General features: G+C 37.8%; 2 protein-coding genes across 2 annotated transcripts in view; one reads left to right on the top strand and one right to left on the bottom strand.

Moving 5' to 3' along the window:
* Positions 1–24,286, top strand: part of LOC128994154 (uncharacterized) — a 230,738-nt gene that overhangs the window by 10,003 nt on the left and 196,449 nt on the right. The gene's annotated exons all lie outside the window — the stretch shown is intronic.
* LOC128994156 (serine/threonine-protein phosphatase alpha-2 isoform-like) lies at positions 19,434–20,435 on the bottom strand. Its single transcript, XM_054418480.1, has one exon. It carries the CDS (start codon positions 20,421–20,423, stop codon positions 19,443–19,445), a length of 981 nt encoding a protein of 326 aa, XP_054274455.1. The 5' UTR covers positions 20,424–20,435; the 3' UTR covers positions 19,434–19,442.

The raw sequence follows: 24,286 nt of genomic DNA, 5'->3' as shown, positions 1-24,286 counted from the left end.
ATGTCCATTCTTAAAAAAAAGACATAGCGATTAAGATTAGCGAAATTTACAGACAGTTTCAATGTAGATTTATTTTAAATAATCCATGGTTAACATTGGTCAATAATCATACCTCTTGTGTGCGCCTTCACACATGCTGATGCAAGTTGTTCATCAGATCTGTAGAACATGGACTGTCTGACTGGTCATTCACAGGCTTACACGTTTATCCATGTGTTCAATATGTATCTCTTGGTTCACTTGTATTTGAATGCATTTGATTTGAACAATCTCAAACGAGCTTTCTCATTTTCATCCTTATTATTATGTTTTCAATTATCTTAAATTTTTTAATAAAAGTTATGTTAATATACCGGGTGTCCACAAAGTCTTGACAACATTTGAAATCGTTGTTGTTTGTAGAATTGATGGGGGTTTACATGTTTTATATATGTTGTTTAACAGCTGATTTTATGAAGTTTTGTTTGTATATGTTGGTAACCCATAATTTCATTGTTGAGTGTAATACCAAACAAAAGTTACAATTCTTGTGTCTGTCGTAAAAATGGCTACTAAGGAAGAAAAAGCTCATATCTTCTTTTGCTAATGACATTTTAGATCTCATTCATGTAGAAAACAACTATCTTGGACATCACACCTTTAGACTTCTTCTTTTGGGGCTTTGTGAAAGACAAGGTTTATGCTACACCTCAGATGTGGCCGTGTTGAAGACCAGGATCAGAGAAGCAATTTCAACAGCGATTGGTTGGCAACAATGTTGGCAAGTACTTGGGAGGAGATTGAATTCAGACTGGAAATTCTACGGGACACAAATGGGTCACATGTGGAAGTGTACTAATGTTATATGAATTGTATATAAAACTTTTTTTCATGATCTTTCTAAAAAATAAAATCTCACTTTTGTATGTCTAATGGTTTTCAATTTATTACAAAACAAAATGTTGTCAGGACTTTATGGACACCCGGTACACGTTTTTTGCTCAATGCTTTGGCATAAATGTTATATTAACTTAATTAAAAATACAACTCCATACTAAACTATAGTCATGGCTCACTTAAACCAGTTTTGAACATCTGAATCATCAGAAATAATTTTGTAATTAATTATTTAAAATCATACATATTCTAGAAGTGTATTATACTACCGCAACATCACTTTTCTGACCGCCCCATTTAATATATTTGTTCGCGGTCAGAGAAGTGATTGAAGTGGTTGAGCACAGAACAATTCTGTGGATTGAGAAGTCATTTTCAAGTTTATCATTTATCGGAGGGACGAATAATAATTATGAATAAAATTTACGTAGGGCTTCTTTTCCCTAGCCTTTTTATTTCTAGAAGGGACTTTTAAAAGTCAGTGTTTCTGAACAGCTATCTTTACAACGGTTTTAAACGTGAAAAGTAATTGAACAGCTGATTACCTTCTGTCGATTGTTTAACCGTAGTCAGATAAAAAACAGGAGTCGGAACAGTTGATGAAAATTAATTTTAAATGTACAACTGTACGGCAGTCGAATTTTGAACCTATTATAACGCACAATTTGCGCACGGGCCCCTTCGTACAATGAATATTTTAGGATTTAAAACAAATCTAATATCTTTTGTCTCAAAGTGTTTTTTTCTTCAATAAAACGCGGAATAACGACATGCGGTGTATTTGTATTGACACTCATGCATTGCATTGCTGTCGTTCTCTGTTCTCTTCTTCGCCTTGTTGCGAAGCACGAATCTCGTAGATATTTGTATGTATTTAATTCCTATAGCTCCACATCCAACAGATTGTCGTTAAACGCTGTCAAAACTTATCATCCTTACCGATCGTCTGTTTTAAAACGTTAGTTCCACCCGGTATATTAAGAGGACGTTCCGTCGTTTCGTTATTTACTATTAGTTTCTTGTTATTCAAAAGTGTAATCTATATTATAACTCACTAAAGTAAAAATGTTACCAACATTCTCTATAGCCAAGGGGTTAAGACTTGTTTAACGCCATATAGATGTTGGCACTCACCGATATGGTCTTTATCACCATGCAAAATTTGAAAACGATTGATTCAGCCGTCTAGGAGTATTACGAAATGCATAAGAGTCGGCGTATAAGAGCTTCGCTCGCTCCGCTCAAAAATAATTATTTCATAATACAGTGCTATATTATTTTTTGAAACTTTTAATTTTCTCCAGTGCGTTCAGCAAAATAACTCAGACTCAAGCAAAACTTGTCCAGGTTCACGTTCTGTGTAGGTTTCAACATTAACACACAACAAACGGATATCCAAACATGCTCATGTCTGCACACCTCAACCATAACTGTGTCTGAAAGAGTATACAAAACATCTAAAAATATTATATTTAAAATTGTTCTTTTAACATTCAATGAAGAAAAACTATATTTCCCCTCAATAGAAACAAAGAAAAAGTCGTATAAAAAATATTTTAAATTAAAATTTGAAGTAAATACAGTTTATATAGTAAGAATAGTTTATTTTGCTCTTTGCTGTCTCTGAAGCAATATTTTATTACAAAGCATTCAACAGCTGATGCAAGTTTTTGTTGTTTATTCTCAATTTGATGAAAAACTACCCAAAACTTGTTATCTCTAAAACGAATTTGTTCAATAATAATAAGAAATTAGAATCAAGGAATAGTAAAAGCAGAGTAATGAGTAAGACTCTGACTAGTGAGAAGAAGGGAGCAGCACCGGAGAAGAAGATAGCAGCACCGACTTTACCAATACCAAATAATGGTAAATCAAAGGTCGCAAGTTCAACTGATTCCAAATTACCCGTTTTTTGCAAAGAAAGAAAGGCTCATAATTGCTGCATTGATACACCATGGCACTCATCTCTTGGAAGAAAGTCTCTCTCCCTTGTGGATCTAACGCCAAAGACGCAGAGAACGACAGCCAAGTCTCGAAAGATTAAGGCTCATAATTGCTGTATTGATACACCATCTTCTGGATTAAAGATGCCTCACTCCTATCTTGGAAGAAAGTCTCTCTCCCTTGTGGATCTAACACCAAAGACGCAGAGAACGACAGCCAAGTCTCGAAAGATTACCACCTTGGACACAAATATGCAAATGGAATCAAAACTGCAGGTTTCATTCTTAACCAATAAGGAGTCAGAGTTGGCAAGAACAGTTTGCAAGATGTTCATTCTGAATGCTTGGAGACGTCGTATCACGCAAACAACCTCTCTACAAACTCAACTGACGATAATGGTCAAAGAGGTAGAAAATCTAAAACTTCAACGGATTGTTTTAAATGAGCTGTTGAAATCCGAACAAGATAGAGTAACAAGCTCTATGGGAGAAACAGTTTGTCTAAAAACTTGTCTTGAGAATTGCCAGATAGAAAATGCCCTCTTGCAAAACGAAAATAATTATCTGAAAACAGAGAAAAAACTTTTGCAAAACGATATAGCTTGAAAAAGTAGTTCGATATGATGGGTCACAACACCCCTTTCATATTTAAAATAATTTATCACATTTCAAAATGGCGGATCCAAGATGGCGGCCGAAAAAAATACATCAGTCATAACCAAGTGAAAATAGGTTGACAATTACTGGTAGTGTATACTTATCTTTATCTGGCACTATTTTGAGATTATGGTCTTAGTTTGTAAATGCGCAATGTTAAAAGGGGCTAATAATAAAGTTTTAAAAAGCCCTCATAACTTTAGAATGAATCAAGATTTTTAAAAACAGTTTGTGGCATTGTAATCAGGGTAAAAATCTAGTTCGAAATAATGGGTCACAACCCCACCTTTACATTTGAAAAAAAAACTTTGCATCCAATATGGCGGATCCAAGATGGCGGCCGGAAATGACCACCTTGTCAAAATGAAGTACTTACTACCCAACAATGTTTGGAAGTGGTCTGGGATTGATATTTGAAAAAATGTAGAAAAAAGTTGGGGGGGGGTCCAATTAAAACTCACCCTGTATATTAATAGGCAAGCATGTTTCTTTAAAACCTTTTTACTCAGCTCGTGTGCATCGTAGGGAAAATCTACGCATACTGTTAGAAAGCTATTTTCCTGTAGGTGTGCAGAATCCCTTTATAAATTAAAATAGGCTCAAATATAAGCTCGAAAAATTAATTTGAAATTTTAATAAATTTAACATGGGCTTTATGGGTTGTCATGCTGACGAAATAACAACGAAATATAAACAGACAATCAAAACAAATGGAAGAAATTCCAATCACATGTTTTATTTACAGCGTGGGGTGAAAATAGAGAAGCCTGAACCTTTTTAATCCCCATGTTAAAGTTGTCAACAGATTTTAATTAAATTCGTTGTAGTTGGTGTGAGCCACCTACAGATTGCGCTGATCTAAATGACTAAATTTATGTCTAATACACGATGTTTTTTACCAAGTCAAACTTTTTGAATTAGTTGTATGGGAACAAATGACTGGTACGGGTGGCGTCGTCCTGTAATCCAGCTACTAGGAGGTCACGGATTGTGGATATTTATAGGTATGCACTGTGGATGGGATACTCCCTGGTGTGGATTAACGTCCGCACTAGTGAGTATTACGACTATCCGTAGTACTAGTGATGATTAGACCTATTCGTATATACCAAGGAAAAAATGTGGTTCGGATTCCACTATAAACTGTAGGTCCCTTAGTTGCCATTAGCAGTTTGGGGATATTAATTAACAGCTGTGTCTAAGGAATGTCGGCCTTAGTCACTAACAAGACTACAAGATCGCGCCACTCATCCTACACTCATCTCCATTCATACTTGGCTTAAAATACCTACATTGTATGGACGCCATTTCATAAGAAAGTATTAAAAAGTATTAAAGTATTAAGTTATAGCAACTGTTATGACCTATCAACTTTGTCAGTAACAAAAAATAAGGTATGTAATAGAATTTAAGACACGCTTTCGGTGTCTTAAAAACACAACTAGGCCCCTACATGTTTTTAATTTAAAAAATTGTGATAGCTGGTCCATATAAATGGGATGTCTACTTCAGTACCCAATAGTCAATACGTATACATTACATGTTTTTGGTCGAATCTTCGACCACTGGACGACCACGTGACAATTACTCCTCCGAAACTACTGAACCGATTGACATGTTCTTGGTGTCATTGGAAAGAGCGTAACGTGAAGCTGTGCAGGAAACTTTCTTTTATCGAAATAATTAGAGGGTGAGGCCTGAGGACCCTTTAAAGTTTCGTATTTCTCCTCAGATTTTACAAGATGTGAAGTCTACATACACTAGCCAAAGTCAACTCTGCGAAACATCGAGTAAACATGATTGACTGCTTCAAAACCAACCGATTTAAAATTTACAACCCGTTTCCGTCCCGCCATGGCGCCCGAAGACCCACGTAGGCGTTAAACACTGGATGTCAAAATAGAGCAGAAGTAGCCATGTTTAATGTGTTTGTTACATATTTATATGTGTATTTTAACATCGTGTTTGGGTTCTTTGCAATATATTCGGCGCAAATTTGAATTTTCAACAGTTTTGACGCGCGGCACCCGAAACCAGTCCGCCCCCGCTTTCCGGTGCAGCATTGTATCATAACTCAATTTCCGATCGGCGTCGGTCGCTCGCGGCAAAACTGCTACCAAGTGGGTGACTGACCGGGAGCCAGCTTCTGATTGTTATGGAGTCAGTAGCCATGGATATGGGACGAGTCTTCAGCTTCTGGGTAGTTCTGGAGTAAGTAGCCATGGAGACTGGATGAGTCTTCATCTTCTGATAGTTATGGAGTCAGTAGCCATAGATACAGGATGAGTCCTCAGCTTCTGATAGTTATGGAGTCAGTAGCCATGGATACTGTATGAGTCTTCAGCTTCTGATAGTTATGGAGTCAGTAGCCATGGTTACTGGATTAGTCTTCAGCTTCTGATAGTTATGGAGTCAGTAGCCATGGATACTGGATGAGTCTTCATCTTCTGATAGTTATGTAGTCAGTAGCCATAGATATGGGACGAGTCTTCAGCTACTGGATAGTTATGGAGTCAGTAGCCATGGATACTGGATGAGTCTTCAGCTTCTTATAGTTATGGAGTCTGCCTAGGTATAGACACCGGTTTTGACTTTCAAAGGGAGTCTTTATCAGGTGATAAGAGTGTCAATTTTCGTTAATTTAGAACATGTCAGTTTTTTGTCAAAGAATAACACACGAAAATACCCAAACAAACTCGTAAACACAGATTTGGTCAAGGTCAATTAGTTTACAATGTAAAAAGTGCGCATAAGAACACGGCGCACGGTAGAGCGCTCCCTTAACTTAACTCAAAGTTAATGTAAGAGCCAATTTGAGTTGCGTTCCGGAATTTAAACAATCCAAGTCCTAGATACCCGCAAGTTGAGAAACTGGGAAGATCGAACCCGGATAGTTGGCAATCCTGAATGTACACAGAACAGCTGATCACATCGTTAATTGCAGCTACAATCAGCTGTTCAGCTCTATAACTCAGCTGTTCCTGTCATCTTCAGATAGTATCTACAACAATCGTCCAAGGAGAAACAGAGAATCCCCGGTGGCTATCTCAACATGACCTTGAACAAGGATCTGAGAAGACAATTAGGCACAGATTGCATATTTATTTCAGGATGAGTACCTAGCTATTAGTTTATTTCAGCTATTGATACAACATTATTCATATTATCACACAAGTCTGTGTTTAAAGCTTAGTATAAGGAACACGAACTTTTGAGAAAGCCGTAAGCAGCACGCCTACGAACCCCATACTGGAATTATATGTCTCGATGAGAAATATCCCTTACGGATTGTCGACAAACCCTCACTTAAGGACATGAACCTAATTTAAAGGGTTGTATTTTTGTATTTAATCACATTTAAATATTTATGGCTGTAATGTTTTTGCTTATAATTGTTAGTTTACTTTACTCAGGAGTTAAACTAATTCTAATTATTGTTTATTAAATGACTCACAACAAATGTTTGTTAAAGTAAGCGAATTGCGATTTTGTTCTGCATCTATAATCAAATATAGATATTTTTAATATATATTATTAGTGGGTCTTGAATAAGTTATTATGTGCCTCCTATTAAGATTGTTTTCATTTGATCCATGCGTGATAAATCCATAAGAGAGTATGTACAATCTTTGGTTCAATATTGGAAAATACTCTCGAATCAATGAATTACAGTTCCAATTGAGAAATAATATGGCCACGGCCAGTCTTTGCAGTAGATCGTGGAAGTTGTTAAATTGCTAATAGGTAACGATTTATGTGTTCTAGTTTGGATTATGTTTGCTGATATAAATCTGAAACTGGAACATTCTGAATCTCAATCACTTCGTTTAAGGAATAATCTAATTTGAATCGCATCACGTTGAGCACGAATGTATCGGATGAATTATGATTGTTCAGAATTGCAAGAATTGATTGTGAAAACTATCGATATTTCATCGAGAGAAATCTAAATGTTAATACCACACAGGTTTTCATACTGCACGAATTCAAAAGTGGATTTGCAAACTTTTTATGGATGATTCAAAATTTCGTGTTAGTCAATTAGATTGTAAAAAGGAAATCGCATTAACGATTAAATAATCCGAAGACAAATAGTTTGTCTTTATGAGAAGGCTGTAGTTATGTTGTATTAAGTCACTGGTTGGTTCTTTATGGGCTGATACGCGTAAATGAGATATTCTTAGATACTTTCCTAATTCATTGGTTTTCATTATATTTCTTTTAATAAGTAGTTCAGTAGGGATTATATGAACATTGTTGAATAAATGTGTAATTTGTGGTTAAAATAGGAATGTGTACTTTTCCCTCACTACAGACTCGCTGTTTTTTTGGCCAGTATGTCTACGATTTAATCGCACAACCCCAGTTTCAAACAGTAGGTTTTGAAGCGTCAAAATGACGAAAATCTCCCATTATCATACAGTTGACAGATTTGTATGGGCATACGACTATTGTGTCCTTCTAGAATGTGATTTGCCTTATTTTATCAAAATTGGATCTCTATTGTCAAAGGCCACAATAGACGGTTACCAACTCCAAATCTCTTGTATTCACTCCTGATACAGTATACGATGGACTAAATTGACTGGCTTATCTTAGACCAAGCAGATCTAAGTTAGACCAAAAAGATCTTGTTTAGATGTGGCAATTTAGGTAGTCTATTTCGGTGAAAAGGCATTGTGTGTAATATTTAGATGACGGCTAAATTACTTTGGATACTAAAAGTAGATTTCTCATTAATACGGATTAGCTGAATGAATTTAAAAACCAGGAAAAGGAAACAAAAGTGTTATACCATCCAAATTCTTTTTTCTCATTTTTTCGCTCTGTGTCTATGTTTATTGGCTTTCACTTCATTATAGTCTGTATGATGGAACCTGACTGTTCATCTACCTGGGAACTCGCCAATGGTTTAAAGCCCGGACTGAAAGACGGAGTGTCAGGAATAGGATACATGTTCCATCATACAGAATACACAGAAATTTTAAAACATAGAAAATTGTCCGGTGCGCCCTCCGAAAGACCAGCTTATTTCATCAATGTGCTATGTTTGAGGTTTAATTCGACGACAAGTAAATAACAGGGTATGGCTGATCCACTAGATGGGATTTCAGTACATCAATTTAATGGTACAATCCATCCATAATGAAAATAACTTTTTTTATGGACACAAATCGTTTGAACTTTTCCTGTACAATTTTGGGCTCAAACCAATGACCAATTTGATCAAAACGATATTACATCAATGCGTAAACCAACTCATCTGATTCCCAACGTGGATCCGAGGGAAAATATTTCCACAAACAAGATATTCAAATCGAGACAATAGACTCGAAGGTAAACCAGCCGAGCTAACAAGGCGTTTGATCTAGTGGTTTGTTTAATAATATTCATACAACCGTATTACCCCATCTGAATAATTTCATTAGAGGGCTCGGCTGTGCGTGCGTCCGCGTAATATCATTGGACGTATCGGACTTAGACTGTAATTGTGTTGGCAACACTAGCCCCCTATGCCCCCCCCTAGCCCCCTATAGCCCCCCTAGCCCCCTATAACCCCCCCTAGCCCCCTGGGGACGCGTGGGAGGCAGAGATACGCTTGTTAGACGTCTTGTTTTGTACGATTGATCAATGAATACATCACGGTTAATTGGTGTCCATATAAGGTTTGGGACAGGCGCGACAGGAAGTCGACTAATTGGAGATTTGAAATTTCAATATGAAAATATGAAATGATAGAGTTCTGGTGAAATCGATACTCCTTGAGAGGAGGTATTGCAGACAGAATATAGAATAGGTTGTTATATTTAGCACACGACTTCAGTCTTTAGGGGTATTGATTGAAAGTTCAAAGAGAGCAGTTAAAAATGAAGATGGGCGAAGAAAAAGTGTAAATTTTTACTTTTTAGGTGGTTAGCGGAATTTTTTACTTGAATTTCTGTTCCACATAAGCCTAAGGCAAGAGCATGAAACCTTCTCATACATTCGCGGACGACACCGAAACACACCATCGCCACACAACAGTCACCCCACCGACTCACCAATGCACGAATAACATGCTACCTTCTTAGCTATGCATCACCTGGTTATTTAACCCCAGAAGAACAATCATACACAAAACGCTGATGGACGTAAGAACTTGAGTTACTATTCGGTCAATCGAGAAGATAAGTCGTTCTGACGCCACAAAGCACCGCAGCTGACCGCAGGTGGTGACTGGAGGTCGGAGGTCAAGGGTCAAAGGCAAGCCGCGGGCACCAAGGTGGCAACATCACAATAACACTGATGGGTCATCATAGGCGCATCTCATCCAATGTGGTGATCGTTGGCCACTTTCGACATATCGACAGTAAGAAGTGAGGGTGAACATTTGAACACGTGAAAGGTGTTGCAGAGTTGTATGTATTGACGTCACGTAATTCCACTTGAAAGACGAAATTGAATGTATTTAGCATGTATTTTGGTTGCACGTTTGCAGAGGTCTAGGAGATGTCATAATAAGATTTGCGGAATTGATTTGGAAGATGATATTGAGAGTCAATAGGAACATTGTTCTGACTAAATAAATAACGTATCACTTAATTATTTCACTATAAGCTTCATTACCTAAACGTAAATGCTATAAGATCGAGACGTTGTTTGAATCTGAATATGAACGCATTAATTATGAACGAGAGGTCGTCCAGTGGTCGAAACTCGACCAAAAATATGTAATGTACTCACTTCTCTATTTTCACCCCACACTGTAAATAAAACATGTGATTGGAGTTTCTTCCATTTGTTTTGATTTCCTGTTTATATTTCGTTGTTATTTCGTCACCAGCATGGCAACGCACAAGATCCATGTTAATTTTTTCTAATCTTTAAACTCATTTTTTGTGCTTATCTTTGAGCCTATTTAAATTTATAAAGGTATTCTGCACACCTACATGAAAATAGCTTTCTAACGGTATGCGTATATTTTCCCTACGATGCACACGAGCTGAGAAAAAAGGTTTTAAAGAAACATGCTTGCCTATTAATATATAGATAGATAGAAGATAGATACCGTATGGACTGGGATGATAATGTCTTGCTTATTTGCTGAATAAGATCAGCTGTTTGTGTGTTTGTTTAGCTATTACCATTTACTAAAAGCCTAACTAGCAAGTAGAGCTGGGTTCACATTAGAACCATCAAAATCTACTTACTGTAACCAGAATCGAACCAGCGACCTCCTAACTGTCGGGCGAGCACTGCAACCACTCAACAACCCAGCTTCAGAACCTAATTGCTGGTGATCACATTTTACAAAATGAAGTTAAGTTTTCTTACACTAAAGACAATGACTAAATTGATCGTGAATATTTTGAATATCACACACAGACACACACACACACACACACACACCAGGCCAGAAGAAGTAGAGCATACGTGTGGAAACGTGACGCAAGCTAATATATTCGCCCTAAAGTCAGTCACATTGTTCTCGGCGGTGAACTAATTGATAATATGTGAAGCGAGGTCACAGAATGCCAAGCTGCCCTCATATGTGTGACGTCAGTTATTGGTCACATGTGATGTCACATAGACGAAAGTGTGAGAAATGAATCAGGACTCAGGATACCCTTAGCGTTATAAGAAGCTGAACGTTGTGCGGCTCTGTTTTTTTATACACAAGGGACAATTTTAAAATGAAGTTATCTGAAACTCTTTCAAAGAAATGTGATCAAAGCCCCTGAAATTGTTGTGGTTAAGCCGGCAATTGGACTGTTTTGGAGTTATAGTGTTGTATGTATAGTTTTGTAAATGTTAACTTTTGTGTGAACAGTTACTCAACGGTTTGTAAATTCCCAACACTTCAAGAGACGAATCAATTTTGTCACCACTGAGGAACCGTTCCAATAATGTGAGTTGTTCTGTCGGCGACTCTTTGACACTGACCAATCAAGTCAGTGACCGTGACCTCTGAAAATTGCTCAATACCACCGGAATCGAAATTGGTGTGACTCAAATTGATTCGTCAATTCAATTGATTTGAAAGATACGTCTTGAACCCTTGAAGATCTACTAAATACGTAGCTGAGAATGTTTCAATGCAGGTTAATGCTATCAATTATAATTAAATCAATTGGAACCCTTGTAAAACCTGTGAGCAGTGTTTGTCTAGGTGATAACACAGGTACCATTACCACAACAGCCAATCAACAATCTCCACAGGTTACCATGGTAGCACGCGAGTTAATGAAGAGACTCATGCATATTTATACCCGAGTGGACCATAACCGCTGTTGGTGCGGATAAAGCCATTATGACGTCACAAACACATTCGAGTTAATTTTGCCAACTGGTTACAAAAGTCAATTTACTTTTATGTCTACATTCCCCCAAAACCCACTAAGAGGCGTTGTGTTTCAAGATTGGGACAGTGAGAACAAATACATGAAGAGTCGAAATGTTTTTACCAAAGACAAAATATGGACACCATCATGTTTGGATGCAGCAAGCTATCGTGCATAATCATAGAATCGTAATACGTCGTATACTATCAAACCTAACTCCTGTGACTTATTACACACGACCATACCCAGATTCTATAAGCAAACACACACGATTAGTTTGTCTGCCATCGTACACAATCCTGTCCAGATCTTCGTAAGACATCGTACACTATTATATCGCAGATTCAGTAAAGTATCTTACAAAATAATGTCCAGACTCTGAAGCTGCGTACACAATGATAAAAAAAATCCTGTAGTATAATATACACGATCATCCCCAGACTCTATAGCTTATCATTCACTATCATAACCACACTCTGTACCCTATTGTTCACGATCCTGATAGCAATTCCACACGACCATATCCAGATTCTGTAAGCTATTCCACACGATCATACCCAGATCCTGTATTCTATTCCACACGATCATACCCAGATCCTGTAATCTATTCCACACGATCATACCCAGATCCTGTAAGTCATTCCATACGATTATACCTAAATCCTGTAAGTTATTCCACACGATCATACCCAGATCCTGTAATCTATTCCACACGATCATACCCAGATTCTGTAATCTATTCCACACGATCACACCCAGAACATGTATGCCATCCTGAACGATCATAACCAGACTCTGTAGCTTATCATACACGATCATACCCAAATCCTGTAAGGTATTCCACACAATCATACCTAAATCCTGTATCCTATCATGTACTATCATACCCAGATGCTAATGTGTAGTAAGCAATCTTACATGATCTTGTGACCCATCGTACACAATCAAAACCTCTCGTGCGCCAGCCAAGTATACAATCGTACAAGTCGGTCTCTGCAGGCATATATCAGCCTCTCTGTATCCTATATCTCAGATACTTGTCCGTTACTTTCACTGTTAGATATCGCACGTATGCTGGAGGTCGTTAGAGCATTTTATTGAAGCGAGTGTTAGCTTTGTACTAATTGTAAAATTGTTTATGGTATACCACGGCTATCCTGTTAGTCTCCAAGGCAACTTTGTAGCTTGGGGTTACATCATTGATGAAACATACCCCTTTGGTTGTCTAGTCCTAGTCTATGGCTACATAGTGGATTTAGCTGTTGTTTGAGATAATATTAGTTAGGTTAATAGTGGATAATGGTGGTGTAGGTGAAATTAAGATAGTCAGTGACATGTATTCATTTGGTCCATTCGACAATCCAATTTTTGAGTTGAAACTACCTTTGGTCCCCATAAAAACTGCACATTTAAGTGAAATGTTAAACATGTTCCCTATCAGTTTGTAAACCTACTTGGCTATAAGAATTGTGGTTGTTGAGGAATAGATACCTGAATATAATTTAAAATAATTTAGAAATGTATCCCGTTGATCCCGTCCGTATAGAAAGAACCTAAACGTAGCAAGATTAGTATACAAACCCAGGTAAAGCTGGTAAACCGTCGTGAAAATACGGGTTTTAGGATATCCAACAATTATCTTGTTGATTCGAAATATTGGTGAAGTTTTTATTTTAAATTTGAATGCACTTGTGTTTGGTAACCCCTAATGCTAATGGTAACCTATTGCGTAGTTTACGTAGTTTTCAATTCTCATCTGCTTTCACAGAAGAGTTTAATACTTTCCCATTTTCCAGACAAGCTAGCTTATTTGTGCCTAGGTCTACACTACAGTGTATACAGCCTAGTAGTCTGGTAGCTGTTTCTCTACCCACAATCCCTTGCCTAGGTCTACACTACAGTGTATATACAGCCTAGTAGTCTGGTAGCTGTTTCTCTACCCACAATCCCCTGTCTCTCCACGGGTGTCTGAATCTAACACCTCCGCTGTATAACTTATAACACCGACACATTCTAAATCTCCACCACTGGCTGTTTTATGCGTCTTTAGAGTGGCAGAATCGACCTTTATTAAGTCAGAAAGCGTTATTGTTGCATTTAAATAATTCATGTCGGAGATGAGTGAATAAATAGGATGATTTCTTTGTTACTAACTAAGATCAATAAATTTTAAATAATTCAGTAAAACCCTTATCTTTATGGACCACTGTCACCATTTTTTGTCAAGAACTTAGTTGAAGGAGGCAGTCACAGAGCTAATGTCTAAAATGTATTTTCCATCTTATTCTTTGTTAGACCATCGTATCAGTTTGACTTGGTCAAAAAGCTCTCATATTTGATAGAAATTAGTAATTTACATCAGCGCAATCTGTTGGTGGCTTAACTCAACAACGTCAATGTTGTGCAAAAGAATAACGTCAACTAAAATGGGGATGTATTCTCTATTAAAAGCCAAAGTTAAGATCAGCAGGTTCCTCTTAACCAGGACATTTATGAAAAGCTCAATGATCCGCTATAGCGATATAACTGAACTCTTGAACTCTTAAGCCTGTGACTTTACCCAGTACCAGGTATTGTACCGGAAATTTTCTTATTACTAGGTAAGAACCACATCCACTTAGGTACATTTTGTATTTTTCATCAACCGTGACCACAGCAGACATGAAAGATGAGTCACCAGCCATCACAGCTGTTTGTTGTACACCTTTACGTGACGCAATAATGACTCAATCCCTACATTATTGGTCCATTAATTAGTACCAGATTAAACGCTGCCACATGCATATTGATGGCTCAATTATGACAACAACTTCCACTTAACTCATGAGCTTTTTTAGCGTTTGTAATGCGCCGTGATGAAATATAGTTCATTGTGTACCCGGTAACTTTCTAGTTGCTTTTAATAAAGTTTGTCTTGAATGGTTGCTAGAAAAAAGATATCTAGGTGAACGTGCTATCATAAATAGCTTGGCTGGCTGGTTAGTTGAAGGTTGTAACGCTCAAACTGACTGAAGACCGTCGGTTTAATCCTGAGAAAAGCTAGAAGCTTGGTGGGTCAAACTGGACCCGACTGTCGTGTATCATTTTGTTTTTAATGGTCCTGGGTAAAGAAAAAGCTGATCTTAGTCTGTAACAAGCTACATTAGGCACCTCACGCATCATTTTATTGACATTTAGCTTAAAATTCTCCTTAGTTACGTAGTATAAACAAATTTGCGAAGATGAAGAATGTTGAATGAATGAAAATGAGATGAGATGATAGTTTTCAAAGGTCTTGTGGCCATCACTTATTCAAAGATCAATTTCAAAGATTTTCAAGGTTCGTTTTCAACCATAAAAAGCTATTGACTTTTCTCACGACCAATCAAACAACTCTATATGACCAATCCAACAAACCCAACTGAGCTATCTAGATCACCTTCTATGATCCTGGAACTGTGTGAAACGTGAGATTATAAAGTAAAATGCATACCGATATACAACTGTATTAACAGCTGTTTCTTGCCCAGTCGTTGTGATTTCTAGACCGTGTTGGCCATAACTCCGGACCGACGCGGGACAAGATGTCCCGTGGTGCAACAGTAACACCGCAAGACTATGTGCCAGGTTTATGGGGTGGAATTTGCATGCTTAATTCGCTCTGGCTTCCGTTCCCACAAATATACCTGATCAACTGGGTCTGCTTTGTGGGAGTTTGGGTTTTTGGACGATTAAGGGTGTGTAGTTTGGGGGTTGCTAATATTTTGAGGATTGTCAATAGTTTGGGAATTGCAAATACTGTCTAGGTTTTTTCAATAGTTTCACAGTTAGCCAAAGGTGTGAGGTTTGACAATAGTTTGGAGGTTGCCAAAGTTTGAGGATTGTGTTTAGGAATTGTCAACATGTTGAGGATTTTCAATAGTTTAAGGGGTTAACGACAGTTGGTGAATTTTCAATAGTTTTAGATTTGTCACTTTGGGCTTTGTCAATAGTTTGAGGATTATCACAATTATGAGCATTTTCAATAGTTTGGGTTTTGTGAATAGCTTGGGCATTTTTAATAGTTTGAGGGATGATCAGAAGTTTTGAAAGTTTTTTTTTGGGGGGGGGGGGGTTCAATAGTTTGGTTTTTGTCATTAGCTAGAGCATTTTCAATAGTTTGGAGTTAGTCGATAGTTCAGAAATAAGTAATTATTTGAGCCTCACATAGTTTTATAAACATCTATGGTTAAAAAATTATATAAAGTCATTCTGTGGGAAGCAGAATGTATTGGATGCGTAACTAAACACACTGAGTGCCATTCACTTTACATTGTTTAATCTCCGTCACTTAAACATTTGATTTGTCGCTTTATCCTCTGGTCTTGTGACATGAATTTTCCCAATCCCACAACGAAATACTCTGTTTTGTCCGAAGATCTTTAACAGTCCCGCTAACGACTTGCAGACTAACCGAAACCAACCTCAGTAAACATCTGACCAGAGCAGCGTTGTAGATACTATCAGTCTCATTAACATGGTGATTAGCCTAAAATATTCATTAACCCAGCTAAAACCCGTATAAATTACAACACTGGCCGGGCGCTTCTTTAAATAGTCTCACACGATTTATTCGACTCAATATCCTCTGGTGATTGAGTTAGTGAGTGGGATGGAGAATAGATGCTACAAAGTGATAGGGGTAATGTTCACTGTTTCGTAGGAAGGACTATATTGCAATCTCAACAATCAAGAACTGGACACAGTTTTAAACGATTAAACAGCTGACTTTTCTCAGGCTTGATTGCTTGAACCAGCGAACTTCTGAGTACCTATAAACTCCTTCTTACTCGTGCTGACAACGGCACGTGTTATATTAGATTGCAACACGTTACTCAACTACTTAGACTGAATCCTCCCCCAGGCTGAGTGAGGAGATGAGGAGGTACGCCCAGCTGTCAACATAGAAGGGCGGAGCGCGCCACGTGTCGCTCCATCCCCTTACATTAGTCAAGGATCATTGGAAACACATTCAAAAATATCTCAGTACACTAGCTTACATTAAATTTAGGATTCACCATACTACAAATATAAATTAAAGTTTTGAAATCAGTGTATCGAAATAATTACTATCCTAACTTTGTAATACTTGTGAACACTTTTTCTTTGAAATGGCGACCATAAAAAGGTTGGTCTGTATTTTAAGCCAAGTATGAATGGATATGAGTGTAGGATGAGTGCCGTGATCTTGTAGTCTTGTTAGTTAACCTAACCTAATATGGCCTAAGTCGAATTGAAACCCATGGAAAAGCAATTGGATTTACTAAATTTAGTTAGGTTAAATAGAGTAATTTGACTGCAAAATGTTTCTCCTTTGTATTCTGTCGATATTGTTGCAGGAATATAGTTTCTGATTTTTTTACATTATAAATTCTAGTGTCAAAAATCGTGAAGTACTTTATAAGTATTGTAATTTAAAATCCATTCAATGAATTGCACTGTCGTCATAGCATAAACAAAGGTGGACTTCAAGTTGGTTTAACGTATGGATTTAGCTAAAACATTTGTACATACATTAACTCAAGTACGCTGTGCTGCACTTATTTTACAACTATAATTGTTATCTTTGCTTAAAGTTGTGTATTATGAAGCATCTAGTCAATGGCCACCACTCGACAGCTTATATGCTGGATTCCTTAATCTTCTTTGTATGAGTTAAATCGCTCAGAACTTTGGATATATCGTTGTGAGGGAGCCATTTTCTTTTTTGTGTCTTAACTTTTATTTAATAATCCGTCATAACAATTAAACTCGTTTTTACAATCAAACTATTGTTGTATGTTTGCTGGAACTCTAAGACTATTAGCCACTTAGTTCATAATTGTCCTTTGATTAGTCTTCCTATTCGACTTTCCAGTTGCCATAGAAGCTGCACTTCCATGTCTTCGCATTGTACATTCATTTTCGTCAATGGGGGATCTTCTTTATGTTTATTTTACAAAAGATATCGCAAATGTATTGTATTCAAAGTGATTTTAGTAATTGAATCCATCTGTTGGAATACAATTCAATCCAATTATCAATCAATTATCAGTTATTTAAGAGGGGGACGCCACTATGTGCGTATTTTAACCCAAATATAAGTGAAGGATGAGTGTAGGATGAGTGGCGCGATATTGTAGTCTTTTTAGTGACTAAAGTCGACATATTCCTTTGACACAGCCGTTAATTAATAGCCCAAACACCTAATGGCAACTAAGGGACCTACAGTTTATAGTGGAATCCGAACCACGGTGTCAAGTGTTTCGTCAGGGCTATGTCAACATTTTATCAAGACACCAACGTAATCCTACACTCTTTTAAACGTATCAAACATAGCAAATCCCCGACAATGGGATATTAATTGCTCCGTTAATAGTAGAGTATTAAAGTACAATTGTACACTTGAGACGACCAACGCAGTCTTTCTCGCATTGTCTTGTAAAGTATCGATATCCAACTGGGTCCAATCACCCCCTTGACCTCCAACAGGCTTGCTGCAACAGGGGTACTGACTGTTTAATTGAGGACCAATAGACGCCTGCTACTTCACCAGCACGTGGGTCGAGTAATTACTGCTGGGTGTAATTATGTTGAGAAATTACAAAAGTTTTAAGGTGATATTTAGCTGATGTAATTTTGAAACGGTTGATGCGAAGAGAACATTTTGTATGATTTTCTAGTTAAAAGAATAATTTTGATTTTTTCAAAAGCCAAGACGCGTTTCAAAATTGTTAATTTAGTGAAGAAATTAGGCGAGTTTAAACATGACATTGTAAAGTTAGTTTTTTTATTAAAAAGTGTACAAGTATTCTTTCTCAGTTGGCTTAACAATTTGGATATTTTTTCGAATTAATGGGGCATGAATCAAAACCTTTGGTGAAAGTTGTATGTACTGACTCATCTGAAAGGAACATGCGCTTCGATATTATTAAAATGTGTAGAAACACAAGTGACTTCAGTAGGATGAAATCTAAACTTTGCGATCCATTCAATATAAAAATTGTCATAATTATTCATTGATGAGTAACTGCTTCCAACGTAATATTGTAGTTTATTTTTATGGCGTTACTGATGCTAAAAAGTGACATTTTGCTAACATATCGTCTGCTGACTACAAAGGGTAATAAAATACAAGTAAACTGGCAGAGTGCAATGGCGGTGACTCTACCAACGTAATATTATATAAAGTTGACACTTTCAAGTGTTATTTCACTTTATGTATTCCATGTGTATGACTAAATTACCACTTTGCACTCTAGCAGACTGTTTTATCGATAAATTTACCAAAAAGCACATCGACTCCTCTGCAAATACATATGATACGATTTCATCAAATTACTATACCGGTCATTTATTTTATAGTGTAAGCTTCAAAAAAATGTTTTAAACAATTTTGGTCCAACTGTTTAGTTCGAATGAGAACATGTTAGAGAGATCGATAGAAAATTTTGAAATAAATACGATAAGTAGTTTTTTTATGTGTCTAGCAACCAAAAGTTTCGTCCGCAAAACTCTAAATGTTTCAATTTAATGTGGAAAAGTGTTTCACGTCATCTTTCATTCGTCATCATGCTTCGACAATGTAATACCATAGCTTAAATACTTTATTTCTTAATTGTACAAAAACAACGTGCTATAAGAAAATTTACTTTTTAGCTTTAGTCTCAGAAGCCATAGAATATCGATGAGGTCCCATAAACCCTTTGGGAAACTTCAAAAACCCCGTAGATTGTCTAGGTTCATTCGGTTTCAACACCTGAAAAGAACACAATAGATTGGCGTCAACAGCCATCATCGCTCCTGCGTTGTCAAACTCTCCGCAGTAGTTGGGTGCAGAAAATACCGTCACAAGTTGTCTATTGCCGAAGAACTCGTATCCATCCTCCACTACCTGGTGAGCACGCACTATCAAATCTAAGTCAAACTTGATCAAAAACCTGGAGACGGCGTCTCTCCCGAATGTGAAAGACACTCCTCTATCGTTCTCCCCCCAACCTACGACGTCCTCAGACGGGTCGGACCATAGGAGGTCGCAAAGTAGACCCTGATCAGGAACGTCTGTTGGTCTGCTAATATGTCGTATCTGATCAAGACTATTCAAATCCGGACTTATACCTCCGTGACAACAGAATATCTTATCATCGACCACAGCAGCAGCTGGGAGACAATTGAACAACTCGCAGAAGAACTTCCACAACTTGATGCTGTATCTTCTTTTGCACTCGTCGTAGAACCCGTAGATTCTGTTGATGCTGGCGCTCTCGTGGTTTCCCCTGAGGAGGAAGAAGGTCATGGGGTTCTTGATCTTGTAGCACATCAGTAGACTTATCGTCTCGATGGATTGCTTCCCTCTATCCACATAGTCGCCGAGGAACAAGTAGGTGACGCTGGGGGGGAATCCTCCTGTTTTGAAGAGCCGCAGAAGGTCGTGGAACTGACCGTGGGTGTCGCCGCAGATCTTCAACGGTGCGGCCAACTCCAGCAGCATCGGTTGTGAGAGAATTATTTCACGTGATTTGCTGATAAGATGGCGGATTTCATTTTCTGTCAGATGAATCTTGCCGGGTTTCGTTCTGTCGTCCAACAGACGTTCTATGATGTTGTCAATGTTCACTTTGTCATCCATTCCAAGGCTTTTAGTAAGTGACAATGTTTATTTTTTTTTGTGGTGTTTTTTAGACAAATAAACAAATAGTATCATATGGTTCCACCAATCCAAGTAAAACATGTGGGAAGGATAGAATAGTCTATAAGAACAAACCAATTAAAAACACTTGTTATACCAAGGATATAAGAACAGAAACGGCATGGAACATAAATATGAGCAAATGACGTCACTGGCCCAAAAGTAAACATGTTTGTGTTATCATTCAAACGGAACTGTGATAAAGGTCCAAACCAGATGTTACCGTTATTAAGTGTAATATTTGGGACAGTGACGTCATTATTTGTATGTGTTTATAGTCCATGCCGCTTCTGTTCTAATAACCGTGGATGGTATATTATTTTAGTCAACGATCCCACTGTAGTTATAAAGGATTTAACAAAAAGCATATTTTGGAGACATACCGTCCCTGAGCATGATGTCCCCCAAGGTCGAGGCTTTGCAGCATTCTCTGGACCTGTCTGCAGCCTAGTTTATTATACTTATTGTCCAACAGCCACCGGCGATAGCGCTTGATCATACGTTCACAAATGCTGAACAATATATCACTTCATAGCTGTGATATTGAGATGCAACAACTAGACATTATTGTTGATACGCGTGTTTTGACCGTATAAACCGTCAAAAATGGAATGCTTGTGAAAGAGTGGTGCATTACTTGTGTGTTGTGTGTGTGGTATGTTGTGCATGGAAAATGGAGTAAACTATATACACATTTACATATAGTAGTTAAGTTGAACCAAACTTCTAATTTCAATCCTATTGTAAAAACTGGAGTATATACCTAACATCAATCATCCTTATGTACTTAGCTGAAGATACTTTACTGTTACAGATATATTTTGTAATGGAAAGACAAGTCTACTTGGACATATTGGAGTCATTGAAGTCAATATCTGAAGCCTGTTTTGATGTTTGTTTAATAATGGCTGCATTGCAACTACTTTTTCTACTGTCACGCACGCATACACATTGACCATTCTATTAGTCAGCGACGGACTTTGAGTTACGTGTTTTAAGCTGAATAGAAATACCAGGCGAAAGTAGCTAATTCACCCATTCACGCCAAATGTGCATTAACAAATACAGGTTTCATTCAGGTTTCATTTCAATCAGGTGGACAGGTTTCATTACCAGTGTAAAATTCTGAAAGCCTGACGAAGGCTTGTATCAGCAGGAAGAATTTAGACTACTTACATGGAGGTAACAAATCCCATTTTATAAAAAATGTACTCTCCTCCCCAGAGGCTATAGAACTGACTGTTGTAAGTGGGTCGTTTTAAGTCCAAAAGGGTACTTTAAGGGTAAGTCAATGCAATTCATACTTTACACGATGTCCAAAACATCCTCACTTTTACCAGGTACACCACTCAGACCGACAGAACAGTTTGATGCACCATAATGGTCTAGTATTGCCCCCACAAGTCTTGACCCTAGGGCATGTACCTCCCAAATTTGAGCGGTACCGGACAGTGGCTGCTATCAGACATCTACATTTGGTGACCCCGCGGGCGCGGGCAGCTGCCGATGTTCAATTTGCAGTTGGATCTGGTCTTTACCTCCAAATGTCCGCCGGAGATGCCACCTACTGTCGGCCTTCAGTCGCCACTGGCCATCTCTTGACATTGATACGATATGGTAGAGTAGTGGAGGTGTAGAGGTCGCCAGTGGTCGAAAACTCGACCAAAAATATCTAATGCACAGACTTCTCAATTTTCACCCCACGCTGTATATAAAACATGATTAGAAATTTCTTCCATTTGTTTCGATTTTCTGTTTATATTTCGTTGTTATTTCGTCATCAACTATTTCGTCACCAAAAATCAAAATTGGCCTTTTCGGGTTGCCTAACCCATAAAGCCAATCTTATATTTTTAAATTTATAATTAATTTGTTGGGGTTTTCCGTCTATTTTTATCTATAAGGGATTCTGTACATCTACAGGAAAATATCTTTCTAACAGTATGCGTAGATTTTGCATGCGATGCACTAGCTGAGGAAAAAGGTTTTCAAGAAACATACTTGCCTACTAATTTATAGGATACTCTACATAAGATAAGATTAGATTAATTCGTCATTCATCGCCATATTTTAGTATGATAACTAATTGCATGGTAAGCTCGGATGGTTATTTTAGTTGGATAAAAGAATCAAATGAATGGGAAAAAACAATTTCGCAAATGACAAAATTAATTGTTATAGCAATTTTAGTACAATTAATGAGCTCAAAATTATTATCCCACACAACAAAATTACGTCTGTATAAAACAATAATCCGACCAGTAATTTTATATGGCTCAGAGACTTGGATCCTGAACAAAAAAGAAGAAAGAAAAATAATAGTTTTTGAAAATAAAGTATTGAGGAAAATTTTTGGCCCAACGCTAGAAAATGGAGAGTGGAGGAAGAGGCACAACCAGGAAGTAAGAGAAATGTACAAAAATGCAAACATCATCGGAGAAATAAGAAGTAGGAGACTACAATGGGCAGGACACATACTAAGAAGAGAAGAAGAGTCAAACCTGAAGAACATTCTGAGAGGAACACTAGAGGGACGAAGACCCAGGGGACGACCAAAGACTAAATGGTGGAACCAGGTGCAACAAGACATGAGGCGGCTGGGAATTGGAGAGGAGGATGCTGAAGAAAGAGACGGATGGAGGCGCTGTGTTGCTGAGGCCAAGTACCGACTGGGGTACAAATGGCCAGGGCAGTAAGTAAGTAAGTAAGCAATTTTAGTAAAGTAAATCATCTTGTTGTCATGTTGTTGTCATGTCATGTTGAGCATTAACAGTGATCAACATTTTTTCTAGCCTACGAATAAAACTAGAAAAAACTACTATTACTTCCATTGACTATTCGAATAATCAAAGCTGAACCTAGGAACTGAACAATCATGCGATAAATTGAAGCGTAACATGTAAAAATTACAAAATATACAGTATAGAAAATATTTGCGAACATAACAGCCAGTGACGAGGCCGGCGCGTTTACTGTTACAAAGCCAAATTGTATGCAGATTCAATCCATTGTCAACGGACTTGATTATTTGTTTACTGCGGTTTAACAGTATCAAAAGAACAATAACTAATTAACAATGAGTCATTTATAAAAAGCCACGCCCGTCCTTGGAAGTAGATTGTGGTAAGGATCTGATGTAAGGAAAATCTTGTAGAAAACCCCGACTCCCCTACTAACTCTGTAGTTAGTTTTTACTCCCACAGTGATGCAAGAAAATCCCTCAACATTCATAATATGGGGGCATTAATTGCGCCAACTGACTGAGTCAGGTAGTCGGGTATTCCTGGATTGCGCCAACTACTCCAGGGAGCCTCCCGATGAGCTCAACTGGGCCGCAAGTAACAGCCCTCTTTGACTGTATAATTGAGTAGGTTAGGTTAGGAAGTTATGTTAGGTTAAGTTAGGCTAGGTTAGGCTAGGATATGTTAGGATGACACGTAAACAAGGTTAGTCCTTCTGCCGGCGACTCACCCTTACCTGGCTTGGGCTTGGCGCAACTAAGAAACAATTTTGGGAGCCTTTGAAGGCTTAGCGCACTTAATGAACTCTTTTGCGCAATTAATGCACGGCTGCATTAAACTTTAGATTTTTTAGAATCTCTATAGACAAATCAGTGGAAATGCATCAAGACAGCCACGAAGTACTCAAACACCTCAACCTCTTAAGGAAATACAATGGCAGAGACGTAACAGGATTCATCGCCATGACGTCACCAGCCTAAGGCGTACAACACAGATCACCGTGACGAATCTCAGCACTGTAGAAGTGTAGATACATCTCAACACTAAACATCTCACATCTCA

The sequence above is a fragment of the Macrosteles quadrilineatus genome, unplaced genomic scaffold (assembly GCF_028750875.1).
Source record: "Macrosteles quadrilineatus isolate MER2022 unplaced genomic scaffold, UCM_ALF_1.0 Scaffold_5__1_contigs__length_97177068, whole genome shotgun sequence".
In the NCBI taxonomy this organism is placed as follows: Eukaryota; Metazoa; Arthropoda; class Insecta; order Hemiptera; family Cicadellidae; genus Macrosteles; species Macrosteles quadrilineatus.
This window is presented reverse-complemented; position numbering and strand designations above follow the sequence as displayed.

Bases quoted from the DNA above. Each gene is read 5' to 3' on its own strand.
- LOC128994156 (XM_054418480.1), bottom strand. From the start codon at position 20,423: ATGGATGACAAAGTGAACATTGACAACATCATAGAACGTCTGTTGGAC.